The sequence below is a fragment of the Medicago sativa genome, chromosome 1 (genome assembly GCF_051527215.1).
Source record: "Medicago sativa cultivar Bolivia chromosome 1, Bolivia_mono, whole genome shotgun sequence".
NCBI classification, from domain to species: Eukaryota; Viridiplantae; Streptophyta; class Magnoliopsida; order Fabales; family Fabaceae; genus Medicago; species Medicago sativa.
In genome coordinates, this window is record NC_140749.1 from 9,636,371 (window position 1) to 9,664,231 (window position 27,861).

Below are 27,861 nucleotides of genomic sequence, written 5' to 3' on the forward strand. Positions count from 1 at the left end.
GCAAAAATATCCAAAAACTGAACTGAACTGGTTAACTAAACCGAACCAAACTAAAATTAACTGAACCATTACATTGGTTATTGAACCGAACTGTTATTTTAAAAACAGTTCATTAACTGAACCGAACGGTTAACCGAACCAAACCGAACTCAATTAACTGAACCGAACCATTATTTTCTGACCCCAGCATAGGAACTTAAATTTCTGAAAGTAACTTACCCAGCACAAACAAACACAACACACATGTTTCGTTTCACTGCACGCACAACACATCACAAATAAGCTGAACTGAAAAGTGCTTTTACTCTTTCTTCTTCTTCTTCTTCTTCTCAAACAAACAAACCATTACGATGACTTCTTCTTCACTACTTCCTTTTGCCTCTGGTTCGTAACCTTTCTTCCCCATTCTCTTCTCTTTTTCATTTTCATCATTTTTTCACAAACACCGCTTTTTTTTTCTTTTTCAAATGTTTGGATTGTTGTGTAAATTTTTACAGCTTTCATGCATATGCAGTACCGTTTTATTTTATTATTGTGTTGTTATGTGTGGAATTTAAGGCACTTTTGATTTCATTGACTAATTGAATTATTAATTCTTCAAATTTATTGGAATACTTAACTAAAATAGCTTATGAATATGATGTTATAATTTAATTTTGGTTCGGTTAATATGGTTCCCTAAAATAGCTTAATTTTCGTTTTGGTTCAGTTCGGTTCGGTTAATAGGCAAGTAAACGGTTAACCGAACCATAACTTTGGTTCAGTTCGGTTATTTTCAAACCTTAAACGGTTCGGTTCGGTTATTTCGAACCATTTCAACACTTCAGCTCATTTCGGTTCGGTTAATATGGTTAACCGAACCATGCCCACCCCTAATTAGCTTCATCTTGCCTCACGGTGATAACAGGAAAATGTACAACTTAAAAAGGCAATATATCATATAAAATATACATTATCTATAATTTGAAAGAAGAGAATGATATATTTACCTGTAAGGTTTTTTTTTTGGACTAATATTCACTTGCAAGAGTTTAGTTTTTTTTAGGGAACTCACTTGAAAGAATTATTTGCATGAGTTTGATATATCCACTTGAAAGATTGAGAGTAAAGACCATAATGTACACACAGTCAAAGAAACTCTTACAAAGTCACAACCCCAAACTAAAAATATTTAGGCGCACACACAAATGAAAGAAATTAAAAGAGAAATAAATTAATCACATCATTTTTTATTTTTATCTTTAAATTTTTCTTATTCAAGTGTGGGTGGCATTTATGGTGGGAGAGTTCTTTAATTTTCCCATGATGGGAAAAGCTCTAACTCACCATTGATATATTATTAAAATATTTGATGGCCATGATTGAAGAATTGGTACCTTTTGTACCAAACACAATGTTTATTTATGCTTATTTATAAATGTGCCCCCCTACACCTTAAACAATTTATTTTTTGCCAAAATTTTTATGACGAAATGCCCAGCATATGTTTATCTCGATTACAACTATTCTCAAGAAAAATGGTATGAGATTTGTGCCAATAAATATACTTATGCCCAGCATACTTATTTATGAGATTTTATGTTTTATCAACGAAAAAAAATGCCTAGAATATGATTGAGTTTTTTCAAATACCCTTTTGCCCCTGTTTAGTCTAAACCAATAACAAATTAATTTTACCGATCAAAATTTAACAAAGAGTGTGTTAGTAGTATGTAATACCCATTTGAAAATTGGTTCACCCTATTGTAAGAATTTAATTCATTTGTTAGGCTCAACTTTCATTTTATTTTAATGACAAATATTAGTAGTTTATTTTATTAATGCCTACTCATTCATTTAAATTTAAACTCAGAACCGGTCAAATCAGATGAACTATCCAACCCCCTATACTCAATTTTTGTTGATGAATTGTTTAACAAAATACTAGTCATATTTACCAAAATCAAAGAAGTTACATGAAAGTTTGGCACATTACATCCAATTCCCAATAAAAGAGGTTTCATCACTCATTCCCATTAGAGAAGATTAAGAACTACTCCCTCCGGTCCTATTTATAAGAAAATTTTCAAAAATAAATTTGGTCCAATTTATAAGAAAAAGTCACAACTTTTAAAGTACATTTATTGTTTAAAAGACTTTTCTAGCCCTCATTTAATGTTGGTCTTTTCAATATTAGTGGATATATTTAATACTTCACAAATTTTTATGAGGGTATATTTGTAAAAACATTCAAAAAATTGCAACAACTAATAATTATCTTTGTTTTGATGATTTTTGGTTTCTTTTCTTATATAAAGGACCGGAGGGAGTAATTTATATGGGTCATGTTAACTTGTGCCCTTGGGACACAAGTTAAGAAGCTTAAAATGAAATTAAAAATAAATTTTATATTGAAAGTATAACTTTTGCAACTTTTAAGATATTGAATGCACAAGTTCCAAAAAAAACCTTCTACATTTGGTTTCTTAATTTATGCCCAAAGGGCAAGTTAGCATTTCCCAATTTATATATATAGGATTAATTACACATGAATAGAAGACAAACAGACAACAAATTGCGCCGCTAGACCTTTTTAGATGGCAAAATCAATTCTTGTAAACACAACATTGATAGACTTAAGAGTCATGATATTGTTTTGACATTTAATTATGCTAACTATATATTATAAAAATATTTAGTTCACTTTTAAGTAGCTAATATTTAGAGAAGGTATAGTATACATTTGATTAAATAATGATTTTTTTAAAATATGTATATGTTTATTTAAAAAGGTTAAAAAAATTAACGTAATATTTTTCTTCCAATTTTATCCTTTTACTTAAACTTGGTTAATATTTAGAGAATGTTTAGTATAAATTTAAATAAATAATGAATTTTGTTTTTAAGAAAGAACAAATACAATTTTCCTTCAAAAAAGAAAGAACAAATACAATGAAAAGGGAATACGAGTGAAACTTAGAGAGATAGGCGTTAAAGAATGAAAATAGGTATCATGATTTTTGGTGCAAGAGAAGTTTTATTGTTAAAAAGATTCACAAGATAAAGGTTTGTGTAAAAAGTATAATAATAAAACAGTAATTGGGTAACAGTACAATAATATATAGTTATGTGGGTGAAAATTATAGAAATGAAAAAACTGGAAGTACTTGCTATTACGGGTCACTTTAGCTTCTCCCATCATGGGAAAATTAATAAGTTTTCCCACCATAACCTGCACCTTCAAGTGTGTGCCTAAACATATTTTAGTTATGTTTCTGACCAACTTAGATTTTCCACACATTCATTGAGCGGGTTATAAAGCTCAACAACATCAGCAGAAGAATAGAAAAATGTGCCTGTAACCTTCCAAACATTTAAGCTAGAAACTCATACTCAGAAAATATACCAAAATGAATAGGGAAATGTTAACCAGTGCCCCCGGGGCACTGGTTAAGGAGTTAAATATAGTAGTATCTTGCATTAAAAGTTGTGCTGTCATTGCATTAAAAGCTTAAAAAGTGTTCTTTTTGACTTAAAATTTCCACTTTTGGCTTCCTTAACCAGTGCCCCGGAGGCACTGGTTAACATGACCCAAATGAATATTACAACAATTATACACAATATTTGTTTTTTGAATAAAACAATTATAAACGATATAAAATCATGAATAATAAAATCATTGCATTCAAACAACTCAGCGATAACGGATAGGCGTGAAAAATCGACTGTAACACCGATACCTTTACTGGAACAAAGCCAATATCAAAATTTTCTTCCCACGAATCATAGAGCCACTTCAACCTACAAAAATCCAAGACATCGACAATTTTACCATTTTCAATGTTCCAACAACTGACTTTTTAATGATCCAGTCACCATGGTGAGTACTTCTCAAGTCAAATTAATGGCCTCTCTCAAGTCATAACACATCAAATATGAATGCGATCAAATAGCTAGCCAACCAACAAAACGATGTGTCTTGTAGGAGTTCACCGTCTCAAAGCAATTAAAAAGAAACTAAAAGCACAAGACTTTTGAGTGATGATGAAGGCAATGTTAGAAATACAAACCTATTTAGTGATAATATGAATGGAACAAAATTCCAACCTCTTTCTCTTCAGTAATACTCTCTGGACTTCGATATCATGTTGCTTCACAATCTCCAAGTTGGTACAATTATGTAATAATGCTTTGAATGCGATGTGAGTCCTTAAATTCCTTATCTGAGTGGACTCGTTCACACTCCAAATGACAAACTTGGTTCTGATAAATGACTTTGCTAACACATAATTGCTTCTTTAGGTGGTCGAGCTACATATCGCCAAATGGAAATTGATGTTGATAGTGATACTTTATTCGGCGGTACCTGGCTCGACCTACTAGAAAGACAAACTTGTGTGTGTAGAGACATTTCTCGAAACAAGCCAGTCAAACCGAAGAGTGAGAGATTTCTATGGGATAAAGAAATTAACTTCTCACAGCACTGTACAACCTTGGAGATTCAGAAATATTGAATTTCAAAAAGTATCGCTAAAGAAAAGGGAGGAAAATTTGTAAGTACCTAATACACCCTTCATAAGTCATCGCTAAAGAAAAGGGAGGAAAATTTGTAAGTACCTAATACACCCCTTCATCATTACTCAAAACTCTTTCTCTTTTAATTTAACTTCTCTCTTTAATTATCTCATTATCTCAAAAAGTGAAGAGACACATCATTTTGTTGGTTGGTTGGTTGGTTGTTTGATCGGATATGAGTTTGATTTGATGAAATATGTTAGGTTTTGTTTTGACTTACGAGAAACCCTTAATTTGAACGAAATCATCAATTGAAGCTGAAAACAATGATTGCATAAGAGAAAATTACATTTCGTGATTAAAACCTTGTCATATCCTTTTAGCGGTAATCTTTAATCATCTTTTCAATTCCTATTTTTCTGTAAGAAATCAAATTTTTTTCCTCTTTGACATCAAGATTTGTACTTGTATCAAGGAACTTGTTTATAACTTGTTAAATTAAGTCATATAAAAAAAAATAGAAACCATTTTGCATGCTAGTTGGTACTCTATTCAGGTTCACCTTTGCAACTCGCAAATATAATTCAGTTTGGCGCAGAAAATTCTTGGGGTTTCATACCTAAGTACCACTGAAAGGCTTCGCGCGACTGGTCATAGTATTGGAAGCAAATGAGTCAGTAATATTTCACAGAAGAAAATGAAGAAATAAAGAAGAAAATGAAGAGAGAAAAAAATCAAGAAATAAATGAAAAGAATGTAGGAAGTGATGAATTTGGCTCAAGATCTATATTTTTCCTCTTTATTACTTCATCCGTTCCGCAATAGATGGTCTATTTGAAAATGTGTAATTTTGACCTAACTTACTTTGACCATATTTTTCTACTAATATACAAAGATAAATAATATTATATAAGATGTCGTTAGATTCGTCTCGATGAGTATTTTCAAAATATCAAATTTTCATAATTTTTTCTAATATATTATTCAAGATATTTAAGCTCAAAATTATGCATTGACATGCGTAATATAATAAGCTCAAAATTATGCATTATGCATCTCTCTATGTTTTCTTTGTTTTTTGTTCTCCTCTCAAAGAATTCGGCTCTCTCCTTTAGCCTCCATTATATGATCTTTTTAGTTCCAATTTATAGACTCTATTGGTAAATATTTAGGATTTCCATTGGACTAATTTGTAAATTGGATTTGTTGTTGTTTTGGTTCCGAATTTGAAACCTGAAGATATGAAAAGGGAAACAAGAGGTTCGCCTTTTTTATTAAGTGTAAACTTGGAGAAGACTAAGTTTTATTTGGTAAAAAAAAAAAAATGGAAATTGGGGAGGAGGCACATGATCTTGTTGTGAGCAGGGGCGTCCCTGAGGGGGTGCAAACAGCTCAAACGAGCTGGGCCTCCCTCAAGGATGGGCCTCAATTTTTTTATACCCAGTAGTAATAGTATCTCCAATAAAAAATAGTATTGCTTTTTAGGCCCCCTTAATATCTCCATTCCAGCAACTTCCATTCCAATCATAGATGGCTGGAAAAGGACTTCCAGGCAACGGAACCTCTCAACCCCAATTATGATAACTTGTCCATTAGGAAGTTCATAGTTTTTCTACTCTAGAAGCATTAGTTTTGCCACATTATCTACTCTAGATAATTATCACAAAATTGATCTCTTAATAATCTTACATGTCTAACCTCACCAAATATACAATACGAAGAGTTGATTGATGAATTTGCTTCAGTAAATACACGTACGAAGTCTCGTTTTGGTGCGAATGAAGACTCTTTTTGAAGGTATTCGCCTAAACTCGTTTTATATTATCTATTGCTCTTTTAAAAAAAATATGTTTTGATTTTATCACTGGCCTCTTTTCATTGCCTGAGCCGAGCCTCCGAATTCTCAGGGACGGCCCTGGTTGTGAGTGTGATGCCTGATGCAAAAATGAGAAAGAAAAAACAACTATGAAAAAGATAAGTTGGGATCACACTCAAAGTGTAGTTGCTTTGTTTTACATGCCATGCAATCATTTGCTTAAGTGATGGTTTGCAAATTGAAATTGTAGCACAATGTTTGCAAGTTGTTAACTTTGCCAAAGAAAAACAACTTGGGAAACCAAAGCACAAAGGTAATTTTGACTATGGATAGAAATGGCAAGGAGTTCACCACTTTTTTTTTTTTTTTCTCTTTTGAATTATTACCATTACTTTCTCATCATTTTTTATGTGTTTTTACATTTGTAATCTTCCTTTTTATATAAGTAATAATCAAAATGAAATAAGATCTTGGATATTTAGGTTTTATGAGAAAGCTTAAAAATGATGACAAACATAAGAAAGTTAAATATATTATTACCTACTTTTTGGATTATTTTTTAAATTACATGGACAAAATTGAGGTACTATGAAGTGTCTTCAATTGATGATGAGAGATACATTATTATGGAGTTAATTAGGGAAGGAGAATGTGTTACAATGAAATGTCCCGATGGATCGGAGATGGAAGTGTTCTATATGCATGCATGATAGCATAATTGATGTTATAGGGGTCACGATTTCTTTTACCCTATTTGAGTGTGAGGTGCTACAGGCGGTGAATGTTGCCCCATCACAATTTCATCAAAATAGCTGAACATTTGCGAGGTCTATTAAAATTGTGTGCCAAGGCTTGAATATTAATTCTACTATAGAAGTTTTCTTTATTGTACAAAAGGGGTGAACAAAGGGACTTGGGTTTATATTTATGGTAAGCCGAACATAGATCATATTCGTTTGTTTCAATCCTCTTACAAGGATTTTAAGACGATCTTCTTCCGAGTTAGGAATGGTGAAAAATGCTCGAGGTTATGTTTCAATCCCCGTCTATTGATATTAAGGGTTGTGACTTGAACAAGCTATCGAAGTTTGAAAAAAGAGTTAGTAAAAAGGGGCGTCGTTAAAAACTTTTGCCTTTGTAGGAGAAAATAGCTCACACCTCACCACTTTATTCATTAAATTATTACACCGCGGATAAGATACCTCGAAATATTACAAATAATGTGAGCCTTGTTAATAAGTATGTGTTTGGAGAAAAGAGTACTTCGCTTATTCATAAAACTTACAACTTGGATCAATTGAAATAATATCGAAGATTTGACAAGTTCCACGATCTTGGGAGGACCTCCGCTTGAAGTGTCTCCAAATTTCAGGCTTCGGTAAAAAACTTCACCTTTACTCTTTAGGGCCCTTCCTAATTAGGACTCAACTTGCGACCCTTCATTGGTGCTATTGGACGCTTGAGAACAAGATCCTCTTCCATCATTTCTCTTGGGATTCACTTTGGAGTCATACTTACTTATTGCTCGAAGCTTCGTGGGATACTCTAGTATGTGTGCCATCTCCCTTGATTCATGTAGCATGTATAAATTCTCCTTTAGATTGACATTATTTTCTTCATGTTCGGTGTGTTCTCGGGGACAACTCAAGATGCCAATCTCTGCCTATATCATAGCATTTGCGCCGTACACTAGCTTGTATGGAGCTTCACCTATAAAAGAATGATGGACCGTGTGGTGACCATAATACCCAGTATCATTCTTTTGCCCACCATCCTTTTGTTCGTCGAGTTTCTTCTTCATGCATAGGATGACTTTATTGGCGTATTCTGCTCGACCATCCACTTGAGGATGTTCCATTGAGACAATTATTTTGAATGACCAAGTTTTCGCAGAACTCTTCAACAACCAAATTGGTAAACTAAGAGCCAACATCTGACACAATATATTGAGGGAGTCTGAATCTGCAAACAATCTTCTTCCAATTAAATTTACATACTCACTCTATTTATTTTAGCTACTGGTTCAACTTCAACCCATTTTGTGAATTAATTAACCTATTCCCAACTTGAATTAACGATGATTGCACAAACTAGACCTTGCACCCGTGCTGCCGCACGGGTCATACTGATGGCAAACAAAATATTCAATTATACTGTTAATTCATAATCTATTTGTGCAAATATAATGTTAAAAATAAGAATACAACTTAAAAAAAGGGAACAAATCATGCTGGTACATTACGAAAAATTTCCTTGTAAACAACATTGTATTTAGGATAATTTGAATGATTCAAAAATTCACCGCAATCTAAAATATGAGAACCATCTCCACCATATACTAACAGATACAGGTGTTTCATTTGTTGAAACTGACATTAAATATATTGTCGGTTGGTTAGTGATGACAGATGGATACAACGTGATAACTTATTGTTTGGTTACTACACTGATGGTGTGGATAATGAATGGTGATAGTGAACAGAGAAGTGAGAGAGAGGGAGATGGAACAATGAAAAAAAATATGGTGTATTGAATTTGAAAAAAAAAGAGATGCATAGATAAAGTAACGTTTTTGGAAAATGAAAAAGAAATTAAAGTGAGGGACACAAAGGTAATTGTGAGATTTGAATTAGGTTTAGGGTTTTCATATTAGTGAGTACGAATAAATAAATTGTGATTCACTACATATCAGTTATTATGCTTGGAGTGGTGACAATTTTCAAGGATTCATCAGATGAGTGAATTATAAAGGGGGGTCAGTTATGTAAAACCACCCACTACACATTAGTTATGCTTGGAGCGTTACCTATTTTCAATAATTTATGAGATTATGGAAAACAGAACATGAAGGGCAACAACAAAGACACCTATTTATAAGAAGAGAGTGAGAATTTGAAAGTCGTGGCTATTTTCAAGGATTTATCTAAACCCACTACACATCAGTCATGGTTGGAGTGGCTATTTTCAAGGGTTTTCAAGCAACAACATTGTACGTGTTCAGGGTCAAGACTATATTTTCAAGGATTTATGAAAGGCCACTACACATCAGTCATGCTTGGCGTGGCTATTTTCTAGGAACAACATTTGCACGTGTGTTCAAGCTGAAAAAAAGTACCTAAGCAGTGTTTAAGGATACAATAACAAAAATACGTTGAGGTGGCAATTTTCCCTATTTTTTAGGACTAAATCACTATTAGAAATTATAACCATTGCCAATCCTAACCTATATCAGAAAACGTGAAGACTGTATATTTGAAAATTCAAGGATTGAGAAACAATCTTAATTGAATTGAAAAATCATAAAATCCCCAAATTTTTAAACCCTAATCACTATCCAGAAAATCAAAATGAATAAAATAATAAAATAGCATTGATATCAAAATTAGTTTAGTGATCATGCCATTAATAAGTTATCATGGACGAAATTGCATCAGAATCATATTTTTGCGGAGAAATCGAAGGAAAAGGGGGAAGAAAGGGATGGAAATGGCTGATTTCTGGGTTGAGATCGCATGAATAAGGGGAGAACATGACTTCAGAACCGTATAACGTTAAAGTTGGGAAGGAGAGGAAAAGAGATTAATTGCCTTTTAAAATGTCTGTTTGGTATAGGATATGCATTAGTGGAAGCGATATTATAACACTAAAACAGCTACTGGTCAAGTGGTCAAAGTGCTTGGATGGAGGCAATGGGTTGCGAGTTCAACTCCTTGCAGAGACATTTTTCATTCATTCAGAAAGATTTTTTAAACCTCTCAAAAAAGGCATGATTAGGGTTAATTAAAGTGGGGGACACAAAGGTAATTGTGAGATTTGAATTAGGTTTAGGGTTTTCATATTAGGCATGCATTGTGAACCTTCGTATTATATATTAAGATAACCAAAGGGAGTGTGAAGTGTGAACACACTATGCTTAAGTTCATTTTGCCTCCAATAGTTTATATAAACAAAATTCAAAGGACATGAGCGACGAATCCCCTTCATGATACTTAAAAACCTTGATAAGAGAATTTCACACTCACATCAAGCATATCAATCAATAATATTTTACATAATAAAGTTTTTCACACTCACATCAAGCATATCGATCCGTAGTATTTTATAGAATAAACAATCAATAATATTTTACATAATAAAGTTTTTCACACTCACATCAAGCATATCGATCCGTAGTATTTTATAGAATAAAGTTTCTTCATCGATTACTCTCGCGCACTGATAAGAGTTTCAAACTCCCATCAAACATATCGATCAATAATATTTTACAAAATAAAGATTCTTCATCAATTTAATCTCATGCACTACAGAAAATAAGAAATGAATTATATATAATTTTGACAGAATTTTGCCTTGAGAAAATCTTGAATTTCGGGTTCTGTTTTTTTGTCTTGAGAGTATCTCTATTTATAAAGAAACCATGTCAATTGATGAATTGAAATGACTCTTGAAAGAATTTCAGACCATTCCAAATGGTTATGTACAAATAACATTCAGAGTAGATCAGTCAAGCATTACAATTTACATTGGTCCAGTGGTAAAACATTGCAGTTTCCCGTTTGTAAAAAACATCCAAGGCAACACGGTATCGAACAAGTGATCAAGCATATGAAATTACAACATCACAACCACATTCAAGACTTGATCCTCAAGTTCAATACTCATTGTTTTAATGCAACTTGGTTGTTTGAATCATTTCTTTGGCATTGAGGTCTTCATCACTTTCAGAATTTCAGAGTAATGTATCTTTAATACAGATTCAAACAATGAGAAAATTTAGAAAATATCAAGGCAGAACAAAACAGATAGTTGGTTTTTAAATTTGAATATTAAAAGGCGAAATGAAAATAAAACCAATGACATACTTGTAGCATGTTCTTAAATAGATAAAGCAACAATTTGATGAAACAGGGTCCATATAAACCATTAATCACTTCTCCAAAGCAGCGAATGCTACGAATCTTGCTGTAACCATAACATGCATAGAGGAAATTAATCAATCATTTCTCCACCTTGACGGTTGTTATGAACTGCTTGAGACCATTTGTCAAAGAAGACGTTGAGATTATCGAAGCTTTTAGTATGCTGAGACACTGTAACATGTAAACAAAACGCAAGTATAATGTAAGCAAATTAAAATAAATCACAAGGCATAATATAACACTTGGAGTCTTGTGAAAATACTTACCTCCTTCTTACCAATTTTGATGATTATTTCCTCCAAATCAGACAGAGGAACTTTAGATCTATTTAGATATGACATAGTAGATATTGACGACATTGGAGTCACACGCAAGTCATCTGCCACCATGTATGTTGATGGTCCTCTAGCATATGACGATGCCGCTATGCATGCGAATTTTTCAAATGATGCTGAAACATAGGACTTAAAACCAACCAATTTGAGCTTAAATGGTACAAACTTATCAGGAACACTAGTATTATTCTTCAAACGCGCCTTTTCTTTTGTTAGATCTGCAAAATACACCTCACTATCGCTATTATAGTATGTATGACAATAATATGCTGGAGAGGATGCGGCGTTAGTTGGTAATAATTGGATTCTACCACGGAAATGTGGGGCACACTGAGGCTTAGTTAACTTCTCTTTGAGGTCCTGTGAGATTAAATATCTTCTGGGACACAACTCTGCCATGCTTTTGTATAAATTATCAATGCAATTTAAAGAAGAGATTCCTTGAAGCATATGCACCACTGCTCCCAAAGGTAAGGTGAGAAAACTGAAAACAAAGTCAAGAAAATTTTCTTGTGCTTCAGCAAATAGAAACTCTAGTTGATTTTCTTACCATTAGTTTTACAACCATGTACCTACCCGTATCAGATTGTTTCTCTCCATTTCCGAATTCATATTTTTTGCTTTGGTAAATATTACAGATTATATAGAAGCCGGAAAACATACCTCTTTCTTGCTTATTTCCACAGTTTGTTCAACGATAGCATCATTCATATCGATTCCAAGCTTCTGATGTAGATGTACAACTGTTGCCAAAACATTAGGCATCACAAAAAGATCGTCGGAAATGATAAAAGTAGCAGTTTCTTCAACAAAGCCATTTCCTAAACTCAAATGTTCTGGAGGAACATCTTTGTCCAGTACTCTACCACAATAGCATTTTTGATTCCTCATAGTGATCAAAAGATTCCCACTTTCTCTTCTAGTACACTCCCAATCACTACAGAAGAAGTACTCCATCGGTGTGTCATCAATGTTCAGTTTCATCTGCTGGAAATAAAATTCCATGGAGTTTCTTGGCTGCAGCAGCATTTCTTTGCATGCCGGTGACCATAGATATTGTTGATCAAGATCCGACACACCTCGATACAATGAGCTAATGCTGCCAAATTCCACTGCTTCAATATTTGACTTCTGAGAAATGAGTCGTGCAATAGTCCCTAGAGGTAATGTTAAGAAACTCAAAAGAACATCGACGAAATCCTTCCCAGCCTCAGCATATAGAACTCTGTTCCTTTCTTTGTCCACCATGATTCTCAAGCTAACTTTGTCAACTTGTTCAACGGATTGAGTTTCATTGGCAGCCATAGTATAGCAATAGAGAAGACAAAAACACAGATATCCTAACACAACTATCCAAAAAAGTGCTTATAAAGAGTGTTTTTTAATTGTCGTTTCCTTTCTTCTATAACTAGTGGACAATTGGATATGATAGCAGCAAAAAAGGAAGAAGTTACCACTTCAACTTTCTAGACAACTTTGGAAAGGAAAATATTTATTTTGGAAACCATCAGTAAAAACCTCGGTTAGCCAAACAAAAGGTTTGATTATTTTGATGTTAAGGAATGAGAGAATGAGAAGCTGTTTAAAAACTCTAGGTCCAATAATATAAAAACTTAATTCATACTCCTATTTATAAATGTGGGAATTAAGTTTTTTAAATATTTCATTTGTTCCATAATACCTGTCGCTTTTGAGGAATATACATATACCAAGAAGGCAGATAAATTTTGTTATTTTTGACAAAATTCTATTTTTATTCTATAATACTCTTAACCATTTATTATTTCATTTTATTATTTATCTCTCTACAATAAATAAATAAAAGTATTATTGACAAACCAATAACTACTGTTGCATTAAAACTTGAAAGTAGCAAGTAAAGTGAAACAAAACTATTCTCCAAAAATGACAAGTATTGTGTATCGGAGGAAGTATGAACTAAATTTCCCTAATTCATTTTTAAAAATGGGGACCAAACTTTCTTAGGCTAAATTAAATTTCTTAATTTTTCTCAAAGATTAAAATAGATCATCACTTTATTTAAAAATAAAATTTATCGGTCATTTAGGCAATTTCTCCTTAAGATCAATCAAACAAGAAGAAATACAAATCATTACATGTAAGACTGTGGTTCTTTGCACATCTTGGTCTGGATTTAAATCCAAGCTAAGTCAGAAGCCATGTAGTGATTTAGTAAGTTAAAACGATAATATACAAACAATTAATAAAAGAGTAATGCTAGCAACACTCTCTTTTAAACACTTTATCTATTACTCACTCTCTTATTGGTTTAAATTATTGTGGGTCTACACTTTGAAAATTGAACTTACACAAAGTGGTGGAACATACATTGATTTCATCCAATAAAAGACCGAGTGCTAGAGAGAGTGTTGAAAAGTGAGTGTTGCTAGCATTCCTCTTAATAAAATCTTATAAACCTTACCCATTTCAAGATCAGTAAGCATGAAAGATCTTACCCTACTAGACAGAAAGAAACAAAATACAGAAAACACAGCAAAAATGTTACTAAATGTTTTTTTTTCAATGCTACTGAGACCTTAATTCAAATTACATTACATGCATGCACTGCAGACACAAGATTAGCAACCTACCACTTTACACTTCACATTAATTTGAACATTCTTTTCACTTGTTCCAATTAATTCTATGTAATTCCCTAAGAGATAGAATGTCTTTTGTGTCTTAAGGATGAACCAGAAGATTTTGTATCTCCAAGGACTACAGAAGTTGGACTATTAGAACTCCCTGAAGCCTCTGAACTCCTATTCTCTCCATGCCCTTTACTACCAACATTCCATAACTTGTCAAATATTCTCCTCGACCGAGACGGCAACAACTGCATGCCACTTCTGCTATTTTTGCTACTCTTTTTATCCAATCTCACACTCTTACGAAACTCATCGTCTTTAATCTTCAAACGACTTGTTTGTCTGTTGAGGGAATGGCAGCTCACTCCCAGAGTTTTCTCGCATTCCTCGTCTCCATTTATTAGGGCATGTGGAGGATTGTGTGGACTGTTAGCAAATGCTCGGGCACTGGCTGCAGCTCTAACTTGTTCAAAATACAGAACCTGCACTACAACTCGAAGTGGAAGACGTTCGTTCTGTGCAGCATGCGCCGATGCATCAGCAGTCAATTTCTTGACATTCATCAGTCCACATATGTTCTTCTTTTCAGATTTTGTCAAACTTGGGTGTTCCTGAAAATGATTCACGCAAATGAATATTATTAAATATTAACGTTATTAAGACAAAGAACAGATTGGTGCAGAAATAGAAAAATGCTAGTGTTCTAAAATGTGATATACTGGTAGTTGTGCAAGCATTGTTCAGGCAAAAACTAGTAATAAAAAAAACATATATAGCACCGACACTTTCTGTGGAAGACATCTGCACATCTGATTATATTAAATTAATTTATTTTCTCGAATTATTTCAGGTGTTATTTTGTTAGTGTCATGTTAGGAGTTTGTGTCTATGCCAATGCTTCACAGACAAAAAATATAACAGAAAAAGAAGTGAAAACACCTCCAAGGTAGCAAAATCTTACCTTCAAGTAGATATCGATGGCTCTGTACAAACCGTCATGATTTGGTCTAGCAAAATCTGGAATTGACTCTGACAAGTCAACAAAACTAGAGAGGCTAAGATTAGGATCATGTGCAATTTCTCCAAGATAACTATCAACCAACTTGCCGAGATTCAATATCGCCCTATTCCCTAAAATAGATTCACCAAATACTTTATCTTTCATATCTGTAACCTCAATATCACGCTTTTTCTTTTCGTTAGTCATGTATCGATTCAAAAGATCTTGCACCAAATCAATATCATAAGTAGTAATCCCAGGAGACCTAGCCGGAATCAGTAAATCCTTGACAGAAGCTTCATGCAATTTTAAGCTGATGCTGTTCATCAATTCTTCTCTGGATGATTCATCGGCTTCAACCAGTATGGCCACTTTAAATAGTTTCAGCAAGAAACTACAGGAACAACCAACACCGTTATCACACGGCAATAAACACACAATTGTTTCTACCAGAGATTTGTTCCTCCATGCATGAGCATCAGAAACCAATGCATCAACAGAATCAGGCAACCATCTAACAGCATAGGTTTTCAGCGCCTCACCAATCACAACACCGTCCATTCTTCCCTTAGATTTCACCGTTATCATTACGCGTTTATAAAGATCAATGTCCAGCTCACATATATCCTCAACCCACCAATCCTTCGGAACAGACTCAATTTTCTCTTTCAATGTTATCTTGTCCTCAACGACTTTATCGACCTGTGTTAATTTTCGGTTGTAAGTGTAAGACCAAGTGATGTTTGCCGGATCAACAGAAGTTTTTGATGCTATGGAATCTATGCATCTCCCAATTATCTTTAGATCCTCAGACCAAGGGAGAAGAGATTTAGCAGTTTGAAGAACAATTATAGAATCCTTCCAGCTACGAAAGATACTTGATGTAAGGAACACATCAATTTTAAAAATCAAATTTCCTTTATCAATATCCTCTGTCATCTCAAGGTACTCCGCTGCACATCGAGCAGCCACAACATTGTAAGCATTCAGAGTCACAGTCATTCCATAGCAGAACTTTGCACATATTTCAAAGGCCTTGGGTCCACCAGGGAAATCGTCCAAGTAAATTTCATCTGAATTATCTTCGTTAGCCTTTGACACCAACTTCTGTAAGCGATTGCTCTTTGACAGTAGAGGGAACTGCAACACATGAGAAGTAAACATCAATGAAGAAGAATTGCTTATTTAACAGGAAACTAATACAAGGAAGCTGAAAAAGTACACACCTTGTGAAGGTCAAACTTTACATCACCAATAGCTATGATAATATCTGTAGCTAATTCAGATGATATGTACCTGCATAAATTGGAAATGAATTGTTTAGTTTACAAAGTGATACTTATATAAGGAAAGATGGGGAATGATAGAAGACTAAGCTTTCATCACAAAATACAATTACCCCACACAATGTAGGCATGCAAATTTCAAGTCACAGCGCAAAGTCAATACGCAATAAGCAACTGAAATTCAGCCAAAAGGTATTAAGATGCATGTTTTTCACCACATTCACATGGATACATCACATCGTGTGACAAAACCATTGCATTTTTTTATTAAAACTATTACATTTTTCTATCACTAGGAATCAAACTCAATACTTCGGGGTTTAACCCCACATACCATGCGCACCAACTACTTTCACTACACCCTGGTGGTAAACTATTAGTGTACATCTTAGCTGCAACTAAATAGTTCCAAACGCAAAACTTGATCAAATGACAAAAAAGTAAGAAGTAACATCTTTAAAAATAGGATCTTCGTCTCATATTATGTCTCATTTGAGATGTGCACACTTCATAAGAAGTAATATCAATTTTCAATGCAAAATAATACATCATTTATTATTTGTCCATCATATACTTGCAACTATTTTATTAAATAAGGATAACATTGATAAAAAGTAATAAATGTAACTATATTAACATAAAAAAATGATTGGAAACAAAAAAATATTACAAATGAGACACATAATATAAGATAAAGAATATTTGCAGACCCTACAAAAATGGCTAACTGCAGGCACATCCAAAATACTTGCTTTTTAAAGTGTAAAATGATTAATATCAACAATTATTAGTGGATTAATCAATAGTAGATATTTATTACATAATAGACATGCTTAACAAAGCATTGGTGTGTTGAAATAACCCTCTTGATTTTTTAACTTAATTTGGAGGAGTCAAATCCAATAATTTAATAGTACACTACACTGACCAAATGTGGAATACATGTGTAGCACATGATTTTTAACAGCCTGAAAAGTACCAACCATAATATTTATGAAATAATCTATACACATTATAAAAGTTGATAGCGATAATCTGAGCACTCCAGTGAAACTCACATGCTAAAAAGTAAAACTAATGATATATATATATATAGGAAAAACATATAAAGAATAATTATTATTATAGTATAACGATTAATATTTGTTCCATAAAAGACTTTGCAAACTATCATGACTTTAAATGCTGAGCAGTCCATACCACCTATACATACACACTGTTTGGACCACAAGCTCAACCAGAAACTCACAATTTGAAGGCTGGACCACCTTCAATTAAACCTCTCTCTCTCTCAGACTCTTTCTCCCTTTACAGTTAAAAGTAACATAGAATACTAATTTCTTTTTTAACAAAATAGAATATATTGAAACTATTTCAGTGGTAATTTGCATACAATGAGTTAAATGGGTTTCTCTTGAAGGCTTAAATTGAATGCTCGAATAGCAGCATTAAAGATGCCAGCTATGAAATACGGATACGGACACCGGAGACGACACTGAGACGCCGACACCGCTAATAATTTGAGAAAATCAAGTAATTCAAGATAATTATATGTGTCGATGTTGGACACGACCAACATTGGAACATGACTAATCCGAGGAGTGTTTGTGCTTCGATAGGATGTCTGCTAGGTTCGGTTTTTAAAACAATGTTTTGTGCATATTTTGCATCATCACAATGATTGTCAGAATCACGACGAATCGCCTTATAGCTTTTGCAAAATCACTGCTAGCCACCGTGATTCCGGCAACCTAACGCGGTACCATGTTTGGTTTTTAAAACATTGCTTTGTATATGTTTCGGTATCACAATAAGTTTGTGAGAATCAAGGTAAACCACCTCAAAGTTTCTGGAAAATAAATCACGGTCGTTCACCGTGATTTACTGTCATACCAAACATGCAACATAAAAAGATTCAAACGGTTACTGGCAGTGACTCACCAAACACCAAAACTATTTCAGTTTATATTCAGTAACAGAAAAACAGTTTAAAACAAACTAGCACACATTTAACTACTATTTAACTGTAAGAAAACACCAACAGTACAGAAAAAGAAAAAAAAAACACACATGAAATAGAAGAACTAAAGAAACAAGAAAGTAAAGGTATTAATAGAAAACAAGAAAGAAAAAAAAAACAAAAGAGAAGAGAAGAACATAAAACTAACCTGACAAATTTGCCATCAGATTGAAGTGCATCAGGCTTCGAACCCAACTTCATAAACTTCATTCTTTTTTTTCTTCTTGAAAACCAAACAAAAAAAACAAAGAAAGTTTGAGACAAAACAACAAGGTAGACCCACGTTTGTTGTGAAGTAAGACAATGAAAGAAAGTAAAGTGTGAGATAGTTGAGGTTACAAGAAGAAGAGAAAAGAATGAAAAAGAGAGAAAACGTGTTAAGGAAAGGAAGGAAATGAATGCAGTTAATAATGTTAGTTGGTGAAAGAAAGTCAGAAATAATAGAGAAAGTGAAGAAGAGAGAGTAATGGTCGCCGCCTTATTTGCTTAAAACTAAGTCCAAGATGAGTTAAGATTATGGTTGGGGCGCAAATCTCAAAAGAGTGAATGAGAGAGGTCTGTACTCTGTGGTCTCTGCTGTTTCTTTCTTTCTTTCTATTCTCTATTCTGAGCCAAACACACTTTCTCTGCAACGTTAATCATGATCGTTCCCTCCCTCTGACACCTTTGTCGATCGATACATACAAGGGTCATGTTAACTTGTGCCCTTAGGGCACATGTTAAGCAACCCAAAAGTAGAAATTGTTTCTTAAATTTTGTGCATTCAATTAGTTAAAAGTCAAAAAGTTAAATTCAAATACATTAATTACAACAAAACATGTGCCTTGAGAGCACAAGTTAACATTAGCCTACATACAAATATAAGTATATAAATATGAGTTATACTAGCAACATCTCTAATCGGGGTTCCTTTCCTTAACAATGACCTATTAAGTATCTATGCAATTATATAAGGACTCTATCTTTCATTCAAGCATCTAACATGTCTCAAGTTTAACAGAAGTAATAAATACAAGTTGCTCTCTTAAATGATAATACACTAAGATTTTGTTTGGGAATTTGGAGAAGAGGAGAAGGAAAAACTTTGGGTAGAGAAATAAGTATAGGAGAAAATTGATAAATCTTTCGCATTTTAAAAGAATATTTATTTAAAGAGTAGTAAATTAATGTTTATGATTAATATAATAGAAGATTCAAATGAGTTTAAATACACAAATGAGTTTTTCTTTAAAAAAAAAAATACACAAATGAGTTTCTTCCATTATTGAAGTTGTACAATGAAATTTATAAGTATGACTCGACTCTCTAGCAACAAGATAATATCTTTGTTAATCATTTATAATCATCATATCGTTAAAAATATTTTAGATATATTATTGATTTTTAGGCGTAGATATGATTGGTTGTACTTTGATAACCACATAATTTTGGTATGGAAAATGCTATTTATCTAGAAAAATAGCATCAAGAATTTTTCAAGACACATGTGGCAAGTTTTAATTGCATGATTTATTTGTCCACTTCCTATTTTCCAGCAACACCTCCTTGAATTGTGGCAAATAGTACATTGTGATTGGTTGCTCTTTATTCTTGAAGAATTCTTGATGTTTTTTTTCTAGATATATAGCATTGCTGTTTTGGTATGTCTTTTATATTTTTTGTTTTAGAAAGTTTAGATAAACTAAGATTTGGAGATTTATTGGTGAGAGTAGACTTCAAAACTTAACGAATGTTATCCAACAAACGCATAATCTTTTTTATGAGCTAACACTTTTACCACCCAAGCTATCTTCATTGGTCATAATGTTTGATATGGATCAAACTAAGTATTTTAATTTTACTCCACAACACTCGCAATTTACGCATCAACCATTTACGCTTGAACTCGAAGAAAAAACTTATAATATTAACACCCTATCAAAATTAAATTACTCATTTTGATAAATAGAATTACCGTTCTCTAGTCTTTACTATTTCCAAATATATTTATCCAAAATTTTCTCTTATTAAAGTAATTTTGTTTTTTTGTCATAAATTGCATACTGATGATTGATTTTATTTTTAGGGAATTAATTTTAGGTTTTAGAAGTTAACAACTAAAGAAAAATATTTTTACTAGTCAAAACTAGAAATTTGTCGATTTTATAAAAAAAAACCAAAACCAATAACTTTAAAATTATGAGAAGTAAAAAAAAATAACAATAAATTAATCCAAATGACTAGATATTTAAATCTTTAAACAAATGAATATAGTTTCAATATGTGAATCCAACTCCATATATAATTTTATACCTCTTTACATAGAATGAATGTAAGTTTCGATTATACTTCATCCGAACGCATTTATAAGCGAATTTAATAAATCTGAAAAATAATTGTATATAAATGTGACCTAAATGAGTAATCCATAGACTTTTTGAAATTATAAAAACCAGAATTTATCAAAATTAAAAAAAAGACAAAGAATGGGAGAAAGTTAAAGAGAAACAGTGTAAGTGTGGGTAGTGTTGTTTGGTGTTAATGTAAGTACTGTACTACCATTGTTACTGGTGACTGGTGAGTTAGTGGGTTTTGTATAGGGTATAGGGAACTACTAGGACAGGGTAGCACAGAGGTTCTTTATGAGCTTTCATCCATGTTAACATGTTCATCCTTCATGCTCATGCTATGCTGCTGAGATAAACACGCCATATTTTCTTAGACATTTTTCTCCCCCTACCTATTTTTTATTCTCTAATCTGTCCTACTAGTACCACGTGATATATTCACCTTTGTCTGATGACGACATAAATGGTCAAAATAGTAAGAAAACAAAAACTGCAACAGAAAAAGTGCTTCGACTTTCACTTTTGCAATACAACACTCTCTCACACGTCACACACACTTTTTTTTACACACATTTTTCTTACTTATTGATTGAAATTTAAATTTATCTCACACTAAATTATGTAGGTCTACCATTAAAATAATTGGTAAGAATTTGTGTTGCTTGCATATAATTCTAACTAATTATCAAGTGGTTCAACTACATTAAATGTGTCTTTGGTCCTTCTAAAGATGATTATTTTTAGAAGGTGATAAAATTATTATTTGAATAATGTTGTATTTTAAGATAGTATGTTTTATCTATTTCAAATTAAGCGACATTTAAAAAAATGTTTAAATGAGAGATAGAATAAGTTTTACTAAAAATACGTTTATTATATATTGATGTATTTATCATTACTATAAATTCAAAGTAAAAACTGTTGAATTAAGAATTATGCAAATAATATGAGGGGACCAATCCCACCGTTCATTTACGAGGTCCCTTTTAAAGCCAGAGCAAAGTTTTATATGGACTTGCTCATCGAAATTGGCATCAGGAATAATCAAATATGAGACCTTGAGAGGAGCAAACTCATGATTCCAAGTCAATCTAGGTTAAAATTAGAGATGACATTTTGCATAAATTAAATCTAGGGATAATATAGTAAAGTCACGCGAAAAAATTAGGTTAAATCTAAGCCTAATACTGCGTCACGGGTTAACTTTTAGAAATAAGAGATAGAGGGTAATAAATTTTAAAAGGCTTAAATATGGTATTGGTCCCTGCAAAATAGGCCAGTTTTGGTTTTAGTCCCTGCAAATTTTTTTTATAGTTTTTGGTCCCTGCAAAAATAGGTCAGTTTTGGTTTTAGTCCCTGCAAAATTTTTGTTTTTGGAAATAGTCCCTGACCCCAATTATGTAATAAAAAAATTAAAAAAAATATTAAAAAATTCTGGAAAAATGAAAAATTAATAAAAAATTGAAAAAAATATTAAAAAATTCTGGAAAAATGAAAAATTAATAAAAAAATTGAAAAAAATATTAAAAAATTCTGGAAAATTGAAAAATTAAAAAAATATTAAAAAATTCCGGAAAAATGAAAAATTAATAAAAAATTGAAAAAAATTATTAAAAAATTTTGCAAAATTGAAAAATTAATAAAAATAAAAAAAATAAAGAAAAAATTTAAAAATTCTGGAAAAATTAATAAAAATAAAATAATCTAATAAAATGAAAAATAATGATAAATTCTAAAAAAAATAAAAAAGATTAAAAAATTCTGAAAAAATAAAATTTCGAAATTTTTTGAAAAAAATTAAAATTCTGGAAAAATGAAATTTTCGAAATTTTAATTTCGAAGTTTTAATAAAAATTCTGGAAAATTTCATTAGTATATATGTCGAGCTTAAGTTTTTTCAGTGTATTTATTTCCTAAGAAAATTTCGGGAATTTTGTGTATTTATAAACCGAGAATAAGGGAAAAAATATGTGTATTTATAAACCGAGCTTAGGTTTTTTTGTGTATTTTTCGAAATTTCGAAATTTTCATTAGTATTTTTTCTAGGAATTTTTGTGTATTTATAAACCGGGAACTTTTGTGTATTTATAAATCGAGAATAAGGGAAATTTCGAATATATACTAATCAAAATTTCGAAAAATACTAATGAAAATTTGAAAAATTTCATTTGTTTAAAAATGATTATTCTTTTTAATTTTTTTCGAAATTTTCGAAATTTTTTAGATATTTTCCAGAATTTTTTCAGAATTTTTATTTTTCATTAAAATTTTATTTAGAATTTTTCCAGAATTTTTGTTAAAATTTAATTTTCCCAGAATTTTAATTTTTTTTAGAAAATTTCAGAATTTTTTAATATTTTTTTCAATTTTTTATTAATTTTTTATTTTTCCAGAATTTTTTAATATTTTTTTCAATTTTTTTATTAATTTTTCAATTTTCCAGAATTTTTAAATATTTTTTTCAATTTTTTTATTAATTTTTTAATTTTCCAGAATTTTTAAATATTTTTTTCAATTTTTTTATTAATTTTTCATTTTTCCAGAATTTTTTAATTTTTTTTATTAATTTTTCATTTTTCCAGAATTTTTTAATATTTTTTTCAATTTTTTTATTAATTTTTCATTTTTCCTGAATTTTTGCAGGGATCAAAAACTATAAAAAAAAATTTTGCAGGGACTAAAACCAAAATTGACCTATTTTTGCAGGGACCAAAAACTATAAAAATATTTTTCAGGGACTAAAACCAAAACTGACCTATTTTTGCAAGGACCAAAACCTATAAAAAAAATTTGCAGGGACTAAAACCAAAACTGGCCTATTTTGCAGGGACCAATACCATATTTAAGCCAATTTTAAAATCTCGCATTTCTAGAAGGGAAACAAATAGGATTGCTCTTAGGGTGTGTTTGGATCACCAAAGAAAGTAAGAGGAAAGATTGTAAGAGGAAAGATTGTTTAAGGAAAGAAAGTGAGTAGAAAGTGAAGGGAAAGTGAGATGATTATTTAGTTGTTTGGTATTATTGGAATGATAGGCCTTGCCTTTCTATTGATTTTCCAATGATACATATACAATGTCAGTTTCTCTGTATATTTGCTATACAATCATGACTATTTAATGACAATTATATTCTAATAATAACAATAATATTCTAATAATGACAATGATATTCTAATGATTCTAATACACCCCCGTAGTCGAAACGGGAGGCTGACGAATGTTGAGACTATCACGAAAATCATCAAAGAGTTGCAACGGAAGTCCTTTGGTGAAGATGTCAGCGATTTGGTAACGTGAAGGGACATGTAAGACTCGTACTTGGCCACGGGCGACTTTCTCACGCACAAAATGTATATCCATTTCAATGTGTTTGGTGCGTTGATGTTGGACTGGGTTGCCAGATAAATAGACAGCACTCACATTGTCACAATAAACCAGAGTGGCTGTTGTGACTGGGCAATGTAGTTCCAACAATAAGTTTCTAATCCAACAAGATTCAGATACTACATTGGCGACTCCGCGGTACTCGGCTTCGGCACTGGACCGAGAGAGGGTGTGTTGGCGTTTGGCAGACCATGAGATTAAATTGTCACCAATATAAACACAGTAACCAGAGGTGGATCGCCTGGTGTCCGGGCAACCAGCCCAGTCTGCATCAGTGTAAGAAACCAATTTGCTGACAGAGGAGGGATGTAAGTGAAGGCCGAAATCAATAGTGCCATGAATATACCGAATGATACGCTTTAGTGCTGACATATGTTGCGTTTTAGGGTCATGCATGAATAGGCATACCTGTTGTACTGCATAAGAGATATCGGGTCTTGTGAAAGTTAAATATTGCAGTGCTCCTGCAAGACTCCGATATTCAGTTGGGTCATGATATGGATTCCCAGAAGAGCCACTGAGTTTTGCCTTGGTGTCGACTGGAGTCGGTGATGGTTTGCAAGAGGACATGCCTGCTCGTTCTATAATTTCCTCTGCATATTTTCTTTGAGACAAGAAAAGACCACCTGTGTGTTTAGTGACAGATATTCCCAGAAAATAACTCAGAGGACCCAAGTCCTTCATGGCGAATTCAGAACTAAGTTTAGACATAATAGAGTCACGAAGAGCATCAGATGAGGCAGTGAGAATTATGTCATCCACATATAGAAGGATATAAGCAGTATCAAGGCCACGATGAAAAACGAATAAAGAGTGATCAGAGATGCTGTGAGAGAAACCCAATGTGGCAACATAGTCGGTGAATCTTTGGTACCAGGCACGCGGTGCTTGTTTTAAACCATAAAGAGATTTCTTGAGGAGACAAACATGCTCAGGATATTGTGGATCACGGAATCCTGGAGGCTGGTGCATATACACGGTTTCGTCAAGATTTCCATGCAAAAATGCATTTTTGACATCTAGTTGATGGAGACACCATGATTTGGATATTGCAATGCTAAGTACCATGCGAATAGTGGCTGGTTTGACGACAGGGCTGAAAGTTTCTCCACAATCGACACCTGATTGTTGATTAGCACCATTACCTACAAGACGAGCTTTGTATCGCTCAAAAGAACCATCAGATTTCTTCTTGTGCCTGAAAATCCACAAACTTCGAATAACATTAGCATTAGAGGGACGAGGAACTAATTCCCACGTCTTATTTTCAATAAGAGCATAATATTCGTCTTTCATGGCCATTTTCCAATTAGGATCTCTTAATGCATCAATGGGATTTGTAGGTAAAGGAGAGATAATTTGGTTGGTTGATGTGTGTAGGTTGAAAAGTGTACGAGGTTTGACAATACCGTGTTGTGAACGGGTTCTCATTTGAGGTGAATGAGGTGCAGGAGGGGAAATGGGTGTTGGAATCGGTGGAGAAGAGGTGGTAGGTGTTGTTTGTGGAGTCGTTGTCTGGGAGGGAGAAGGTGTTTGAACCGTGGGTGTAGGTTGTTGGGCCGAGGAGGTTGGTGAGAGGGGAACATTTGTGTGGTTCGTGGTTTGAGGGGTAGGAGTTTGTTGGGCTGCTGGTGATGGTGATTGGGTGGCGGTTATGTTGGGAGAGGGGGCTGGTGGATATGTGGTGTACAAGTGTGAGGGAAGTAGGGGGATTATGCCATCATCTAAAAAGTTATAGTCAGTCGTTGTAGGAGCATTCATGGTGGAAAAGGGAAACATATTTTCCTCAAAAATGACATGCCGAGAAATAATGATTTTACGACTTGACAATTCATAGCACTTATAACCTCTATGGTTAGACGGATATCCTAGAAAGACACATGGTGTAGACCGAGGTTGGAGTTTATTCCTAGTGGTGGACGGAATTAATGGATAGCAAAGACATCCAAATACTCTGAGGTGTGAATAAGACGGGTCTTTTTGGTAGAGAATTTTGGTGGGTGACTGGAGAGTGAGTTTCTTGTTTGGAAGTATGTTGTGTAGGTAAGTGGCCATTTGAAGAGCATGGTGCCAGAAAACTGGTGGAATAGAAGCATGTGCAAGGAGGGTTCGGATTATATTATTGATTGTACGAATTTTTCTTTCGGCTTTTCCATTTTGAGGGGAGGTATGAGGACAAGAGAATCGAAAAGACATTCCATTTTTTTCACAAAACTTATGAAAAAGAGCATTATCGTATTCCTTGCCATTGTCACATTGAAAACATTTTATTTCACGTTCAAATTGTGTTTTAACGTGAGCACGGAATTGTAAAAAAATGGAATGTACTTGTGATTTGTTTGAGATTGGAAAAGTCCACAAAAAATTAGTAAAATCATCAAGAAATAAGACATAGTAACGATGCCCTCCGGAGCTTAATACCGGAGAAGTCCAAAGATCGCTATGAACAATGTCAAAAGGCATACAAGTAACTGACAATGAATTATAAAAAGGTAATTTTATTTGTTTCCCAAGTGGACAAGAGTGACAAAAGAAATCATTTCGAAACTTATTACATAGCAAAAGTTTGTTTCGATGAAGAGAATTTAAGATAGGAGCTCCTGGATGTCCTAAACGACTATGCCATAACTCATTAGATGAAGCAGCAAAGGCGGATGGTGGTAGTGCTGTTGTGTTTGGTCTTGTGGGAATAGGGTAAAGGTCGCCAGAACTATTACATCTCATTAAAAGCGTTCCTGTCTGGAAATCCTTCACAGAAAAACCAAGATAATCAAATTCAACAGAAACGTCATTATCGATTGTAAATTTTCTGACAGAAACAAGATTTTTTATAAGTTTTGGTGCATGCAAAACATTGTTTAAGGTTAGGGAATTGGGTAAAGATGCATTACCACAACCAATTACAGGAATATGATGACCACTTCCAACAGTAATATTATTACTCATATTAAAATAAGATGTGGGATTACCTCCATTGCCCGTCATATGAGAAGTCGCCCCGCTGTCCATATACCATTGATCATCAGGAGGAGAGATGGAGAGAGTATGCATAGCAGCTTGGATGTCAGTCGGAGCATAATAAGATGAGCCTTGTTGACTGTTCATATGAGGTGGAGCAGTTGCCATGTGAGCTTGCTGAGGTTTAGGACCTAGTATGCCTGTTTGCAGAGTTTTTGGGAGAGGAGGAGGAAGATTTGGGAGAGGAGGAGGGAGATGACTGTGCAACAGACATGATGAGAGAAAGAAAGCTGATCAGAACAGCGTGGGTGAGATGAGAGAAAGAAGAAGGTTGTGCAGCCGGTTATGTGAGGAGAACGGCAGCACAATTAGGGTTTAGGATCAGTACCTATGCTTACTGATACCATATTGGAATGATAGGCCTTGCCTTTCTATTGATTTTCCAATGATACATATACAATGTCAGTTTCTCTGTATATTTGCTATACAATCATGACTATTTAATGACAATGATATTCTAATGATTCTAATAGGTATCAAAGAAAGTGAAAAGAAAGTGGAAGGAAAGATAGATATATGTTTTGTTAAATGACAAAAATATCCATAGATATATGTTTTGTTAAATGACAAAGAAATGTGCCATTTAGTAATTTTATAATGTTAACCTCAATCCCAAGCTTTCTTCAAGCTTTCTTCGCTGTCATGGGTTGAAAG

The 27,861-nt window shown here is 33.1% G+C and overlaps 1 protein-coding gene, 1 long non-coding RNA gene and 1 pseudogene across 3 annotated transcripts; 1 reads left to right on the forward strand and 2 right to left on the reverse strand.

Annotated features, from left to right (window-relative positions):
* Positions 1-11,155: 11,155 nt before the first annotated feature.
* LOC146952441 (uncharacterized) lies at positions 11,156-13,182 on the reverse strand (annotated as a pseudogene). The gene is made up of 2 exons (XR_015024707.1): positions 11,496-13,182; positions 11,156-11,400 (listed from the first exon to the last, which is right to left on the reverse strand). The product of XR_015024707.1 is annotated as an uncharacterized LOC146952441 (transcript).
* Positions 13,183-14,085: 903 nt separating this feature from the next.
* On the reverse strand, positions 14,086-19,150 carry ENP (Phototropic-responsive NPH3 family protein). Its single transcript, XM_085702117.1, has 4 exons — positions 18,628-19,150; positions 16,400-16,469; positions 15,135-16,313; positions 14,086-14,784 (listed from the first exon to the last, which is right to left on the reverse strand). Exons 1-4 carry the CDS (start codon positions 18,687-18,689, stop codon positions 14,242-14,244), a joined length of 1,854 nt encoding a protein of 617 aa, XP_085558243.1. The 5' UTR covers positions 18,690-19,150; the 3' UTR covers positions 14,086-14,241.
* A 4,550-nt stretch (positions 19,151-23,700) lies between these two features.
* On the forward strand, positions 23,701-27,834 carry LOC146952443 (uncharacterized). Its single transcript, XR_015024737.1, has 2 exons — positions 23,701-23,821; positions 27,681-27,834. It is a non-coding gene; the product is annotated as an uncharacterized LOC146952443 (long non-coding RNA).
* Positions 27,835-27,861: the final 27 nt, after the last annotated feature.